Genomic DNA, 6576 nt, shown 5'->3' with positions numbered 1-6576 from the left:
TTTTTTTTTTTTTTTTTTTTTTTTTTTTTTTTTTTTGAGACAGAGTCTCACTCTGTCATCCAGGCTGGAGTGCAGCGGGGCAGTCTCTGCTCACTGCAAGCTCCACCTCCCAGGTTCACGCCACTCTCCTGCCTCAGCCTCCTGAGTAGCTGGGACTACAGGTGCCCGCCACCTCGCCCGGCTAGTTTTTTTGTATTTTTAGTAGAGACGGGGTTTCACCCTGTTAGCCAAGATGGTCTCGATCTCCACACCTCGTGATCTGCCCACCTTGGCCTTCCAAAGCGCTGAGATTACAGGCGTGAGCCACTGTGCCTGGCTGACACTGGGTATTTTAATGGGAATATAACATCAAGATCTTTATAAAACTCCTTCCAGAAATCCTAGAATTTTTTGAAATTCTTTTGAATTTCAGTTCTCCTTTTGCAGATTAATACTTTCAAAATGGACATTGGCTTGAGAATAATCAGAATAAATAAAATATGGAGGAAAATATTAGTGAAGAATAAAAATATTTCTTTTGTCTAGAGAAACATGAAGAGGGACATTGACATTAAATATGTATTTTTAAAATATGAAAGTATGTGTATGGCAATAGCAAGTATTTGCATTTAAGAATTTTTTTTTAAGTTGGAGAATGACTATGAGAATTCTTCCATTTTCATTAACTCTCCCAACCTCCTCCACAGTCTGAAATCCTTTCTTGGTCTTCTGTACTTTAATCCACACATCAGAAACATAAGCAATATTTTTAATCACTGTGGTTTCAGAAACAAAGTCAACTGGAGAGAACCCAAGGTATTATTGCTGTCTGAAGGTTGTAGGATTATTTTAGGGTTGGCAAGGAATCCCTTGGGTGGGTCAGTGATAATAAGGAGATGAAGCTGAGGCCAGCTGGCATGGTGAGCTTATGAAGCTGGCTCATGGGGTGGGTGTTCACAGCATAGGAAGCAGACACAGACAGTGGGTCATCATGTCTCCTGTCAAGGTCTTTAGAGAATTTGTGAGCCAAGCCTGAGTGACTCCACAGGTGACTCTGGATGAATCACAGTCCTGTTTTTAAATTGAGATATGGCAATTCTGTATAAATTAAATGGCACACAGTTATTAATTTGATATTATATGTAAGTCAATGTTACAACGCTATGAAGAATTCCTCTACTTAAAAGCCTTAATATATGGTTGGAGAAGCAGGAAAAAAATATTAAGATACTAATTCAAGGTATACGACTGTATTAGTCCATTCTCACACTGCTTTAAAAAAACTATCTGAATCTGGCTAATTTATGAAGAAAAAAGGTTTAATTGACTCACAGTTCCACAGGCTGTACAGAAAGCATGCTTTGGGAGGCCTCAGTAAGCTTACAATCATGGCAGAAGGGTAAAGGGGAAGCAAGCACCTTCTTTACATGGTGGAGGGAAAGAGAGTGAAGGGGGAGTGCTGCACACTTTTAAACAACTAGATCTTGGGAGAACTCCCCTACTATCACAAGAACAGCAAGGGGGAAATCTGCCTCTATGATCCAGTCACCTGCCACCAGGTCCCTTCCCCAACACTGGGAATTATAGTTTGACTTGAGATTTGGGTTGGGACACAGAACCAAACCATTTCAACAACCAATACCATTTGCTCTGTGAGGGGTAGAATTGGAGTGATTAAGAGAGATGAGAGAGAGCTTGAGCGATGTCTAGGTGGATTGGCAGGACACACTTTGGGCAGAGAGAAAGGTGTGAGCAAAGGATAAAGGCAGAAGTGTTTGTAGCATTGAGAGAACCATTGGTAGGTGAAAGTGCCAGGGACAGAGAATTTGACCAGAATGTTGTGGTGCTGAGGTTGGAGATACAACACTGGAATCTAGAGAAGATGGCCTGGAATGGCAGGCACATGGTATGCCTATGCCTCAAATCATCCAGCAGTTTTCACACATTTTGGTCTTAGAATCTATATTCATATTTATTGTATAAGAGATTAAAACTGAGAAATTTTAAAGTCATTTATTTTAAAATGACAACAATATACTCATTATATGTAAATGTAACATGTTATTTTTAAAAGACATATTTTCTAAAATGAACACTTTTATGAGAAGAATGGCATTGGTTGTATTTTAATTTTTGAAAATCTTTAATGACTGGTTTAATACATGGTATGTGTATTCTACTTTTTATTTATGTATTTAATTAATTTTTTAAAGAGACAGCATTTTGCTCATTTGCCAGACTGTAAAGTAGTGGTGCAGTCATAGCTTACTGCATCCTTGAACACATGAGTTCAAGCCATATTCCTGCCTCAGCCTCCTGAATAGCTAGGACTACAGGCATGCTCCATCATGCCCACATAAGTAAAAAAATTTTTTTTTTGTAAAAATGGAGTTTCTTTATGTTGCCCAGGCTGGTCTTGAGCTCCTGACTTCAAGAAATCCTCCTGCCTCAAAGTGCTGGGATTACAGGCGTGAGACACTGTGCCCAACTGATTCTCTTAATTAAATTTTTTTCCAGCTTTATTAAGGCTTGATTGACAAATAAACATTGCATATATTTAAGATATACAATGTGATATTTTGATATACATATAGTGATATGTATTTCCTCCATTGAGCTAATTAACCCATCCGTTACCTCACGTATTTACCTTTTTTTAAAGGAAAACACTTAAGATCTAGTCTCTTAGCAAATTTCAAGTACACAGTACATTATTGTTAACTGTAGTTATTATGCTGTAGATTAGGTCCACAGAAATTACCCATCTTATAACTTAAAGTTGGTACTCTTTAATCAAAATCCCCTATTTCTCCCAACCCCTGGCCCCTGGCAAGCACAATTCTACAATTTGCTTTTGTGAGTTTGACTTTTTCAGTTTCCACATATAAGTGAGATCAGGCAGTACTTGTCTGAGTCTGTGTTCTCATGTCTGCATCTGAATTCATCAGTATTATCAGTCATTTAGCCTCTGCTAAGTCCTATACACTCATGAAAGAATGAGAGTGAAGTAGAAAAACAGCATTATTATGAAAACAGCATTATGTTCATATTATTATGAAAATAGTTTTGACCTCTGAAATCCTCTAAAAGGGTTTCAATGTCTCTTAGATCCCTGGATCACACTCAACAGTAGTGAGATAGAGAAATCCTTGAAGGCTTTTCAACGGCAAATGATGATCAAAGGCATGTTTTACAACTCATCATAGCTTTGGTGTATAGAATATGCTGGACGAAGTAACTTGCAACTGCCTGGGCAAGAGTTGAAGGGGGCCCTTAGCTGGGGTGAGAAATTAGGAATGAAGATTCTTGTGGGAAAGATAAATTAGAAATGAAAATCCTTGTGGGAAAGAGAAGTTAGAAATGAAGATTCAACAGCACTTGATGTCTGTTCAAATGTGGGGAGCAAAAGTTATTATACCTTGGCAATTTGGAGGATAATGGTGTTAAATTAGGAAAAGACACAGAAGATGTCTGTAGTGAGAAATGTGATGAACTTGTTTATAGGTGTCTAGTTTGAGATAATAGAGAAGCATGTGTAGAGAAGCATGTGGAACTAGAATCAGGAAGAAATTGGGAGTTCAAGGTTTGGATTTTGGAGACATCCATGCGTGGGGATAGTTGAACGCACAAGTGTTAAAATGTACAAAGTAAATTATATTGATTGCGAAGACTGGAGGATTTAGCACAAATACAGGAGTCAGTATTTGTAATTTTTCCCTTAGGTGCCCGACTACTGCTTTCTTTATCAGGCATTTAACATATAGGCAGTGTTAACCTTCAGTCACCTCGACTACTGACCAGGAATCATAGGTTATTTATGTCTAACTTTTAATTTAGTATTATTTTTAATTTACAAGTTATAATTATATTACATATATTAAGTGTAGTATGTTTTGATAAATATATACAATGTGGAATATTAAATCAAGCTAATTAACATATCCATCACTTAACATTTTTGTGATGGTACAGTTGAAATGTACTGTTAGTTATTTTGAAATATACTATACATTATTATTGATTATAGTCACCCTGGTGTGCAGATCTCAAAAATTCCTCCTGTCTAGCCAAAACTTTGTACCTTTTGACCACGAACTTCCCATTATTTTGCTCTTCCCTACCCTGGTGACTATTGTACTCTTTGCTATGAATTCAACTTTTAAAAGATTACATAACTAGTGAGATCATGCAGTATTTGTCTTTCTGTGTCTAGCTTATTTACTTGGCATAACGTCTTCCAGATTCATCCATGTTGTCCCAAATGACAGAATTTTGTTCTTTTAAAGTTGAATAGTATTCCATCATGTATATATACCACATTTTCTTTATCCATTCATCTGTTCATAGATATATAGGTTGAGTTCACATTTTGACTATTGTGAATAGTGCTATAATGAACATGGGAGTGCAGATATCCCTTTGACATATTGATTTCAATTTCTTTTGACATATTCCCAGACAGAAGCGGGTATTGCTGGATCATTCTGTTTCATTGTTGGGGGAACCTCCATACCATTTTCCATGACATCTTACTAGTTTGCATTTCTACCAAGAGTGCATGTGCAAGGATTTCCTTTTCTCCTCTTCTTCAACACTTATTTTTTTTAAGAGATTTATTCTAATAGGTATGAGGTGATAGCTTATTTTGGTTTTAATTTTTATTTTCCTAATGATTAGTGATCAGCATTTTTTTCATGAACCTGTTGGCCATATATAAGACATCTTTTGAGAAGTGTCTTTTCAGACACTAGCCAATTTTATTTTATTTTATTTTATTTTTTTGAAACGGAGTTGATCAGTTGCACCACTCTAGTGCAGTGATGCAATCTCGGCTGACTGCAGCCTCTGCCTCCCAGGTTCAAGTGATTCTCCTGCCTCAGCCTCCCGAGTAGCTGGGATTACAGGCACCCGCAACCATGCCCAGCTAGCTAATTTCACCATCTTGGCCAAGCGGGTCTCAAACTCCTGACCTCATGATCCACCCGCCTCAGCCTCCCAAAGTGCTGGGATTACAGGCGTAAGCCCCCGGGCCCTGCCTAGCATATTTTTTAATTGGGTTGTTTCCTTGCTATTGAGTTATATTAACCATTTATCAGATAGCTGTATGGTTTTAAAATGTTTTTTCCCATTCTTTGGGTTGTTCCTTCATTTTGTGAATTGTTTCCTTTGCTGTGCAGAAGCTTTTTAGTTTGATGCAAACCCATTTGTCTATTTTTGCTTTTGTTGCCTGAACTTCTGGAGTCAATCAAAAAAATCCTTGCCCAAATTAATGTCATGAAGATACTCCCCCTGTTTTCATTGAGTAGTTTATAGCTTAACGTCTTTAATTTATTTTGAGTTGATTTATGTATTTGGTGTGAAATATGGATCTAATTTCATTCTTCCACATGTGGACATCCAGTTTTCTCAACATCATTTATTGAATAGACTCTCTTTCTTCATTATGTGTTGTTGGCACCTTTGTCAAAAATTAATTGGTTGTAAATGTGTGAATTAATATCTGGGCTTTTTATCCCATCCCATTTGATCAGTCAGTCTGTTTTTATGCCAGTACCATGATGTTTTGATCATAAATGCTTTATATTTTGAAGTCAGGTAGTGTGATGCATCCAGCCTTGTTCTTTTTGTTTGAAATTGTTTTGGCTATTCAGAGTCTTTTGTGGTTTCATAAGAATTTAAAGTTTTTTTTTTTTTTCTGTGAAAATAGAAAAATGATACTGGAATTTTGATAAGGACTGCATTGAATCTGTAGATCACTTTGGTTAGCATGGACATTTTAACAACATTCATTCAGTTCATGAATGTGGGATATCTTTTGATTTATTTGTGTTTTTTTATATTTCTTTCATTGGTGTACAGTTTTCAGTATACGAGTCTTTCATTTTCTTAGTTAAATTTACTGCAAAATATTTTATCTTATTTTTTATTGCTGTTGTAAATAGGATTGTTTTCTTAACTTTTTTGGATAGCTAGTTATTAGTGTATAGAAATGCTACAGATTTTTGTATGTTGATTTTGTATCCTGCAACTTTACTGACTTCAGTTATCAGTTCTAAGAGTTTGTTTTAATGCAAGCTTTGGGGTTTTCAAATATAAAACATGTTGTCAGCAAACAGAGACAATTTAATTTCTTCCATTCCTGTTTACGTATGTCTTATTTCTTTCTCTCGCTTAATTGCTTTGGCTGGAACTTTCAGAACTATGTTGAAAGGAAGTGACAATAGTGGGCATCTTCGTCTTGGCCAGGATCTTGGAGAAAACCTTTTTCAACTTTTCACCATTGTGGATAATGTTGGTTACTTGTTTGTTATATGTGACTTTCATTGTGTTGAAGTACATTTTCTCTATACTTATTATTTTGACAGCTTTTATCATGAAAGGATGTTGATTTTTTTCAAATGCTTATTCTGCATCAATTTAGATGATTATTTGGTTTTTATTCTTCACTTTCTTATTGTGGTGAATCGCATTTATTGATCTGCATATATTGAACTATCCATAAATTCCAAGAATAAATCCCACTTGATCATGGTGAATGATTCCTTTATTGCATTGTTGAATTTAATTTGCTATTGTCTTTTTTTTTTTTTTTTTTTT

At 36.0% G+C, this 6576-nt stretch overlaps 1 protein-coding gene across 1 annotated transcript in view; it reads left to right on the top strand.

Moving 5' to 3' along the window:
• The window catches only part of ADGRV1 (adhesion G protein-coupled receptor V1), a 566041-nt gene that overhangs the window by 119173 nt on the left and 440292 nt on the right, over window positions 1-6576 (top strand). Inside the window, 1 exon segment of the mRNA XM_017886717.1 lies at window positions 768-817. Coding sequence (XP_017742206.1) covers window positions 768-817 — 50 coding nt within the window.

Source organism: Rhinopithecus bieti, unplaced genomic scaffold, assembly GCF_001698545.2.
Source record: "Rhinopithecus bieti isolate Rb0 unplaced genomic scaffold, ASM169854v2 scaffold_15252, whole genome shotgun sequence".
NCBI lineage: Eukaryota > Metazoa > Chordata > Mammalia > Primates > Cercopithecidae > Rhinopithecus > Rhinopithecus bieti.
This window is presented reverse-complemented; position numbering and strand designations above follow the sequence as displayed.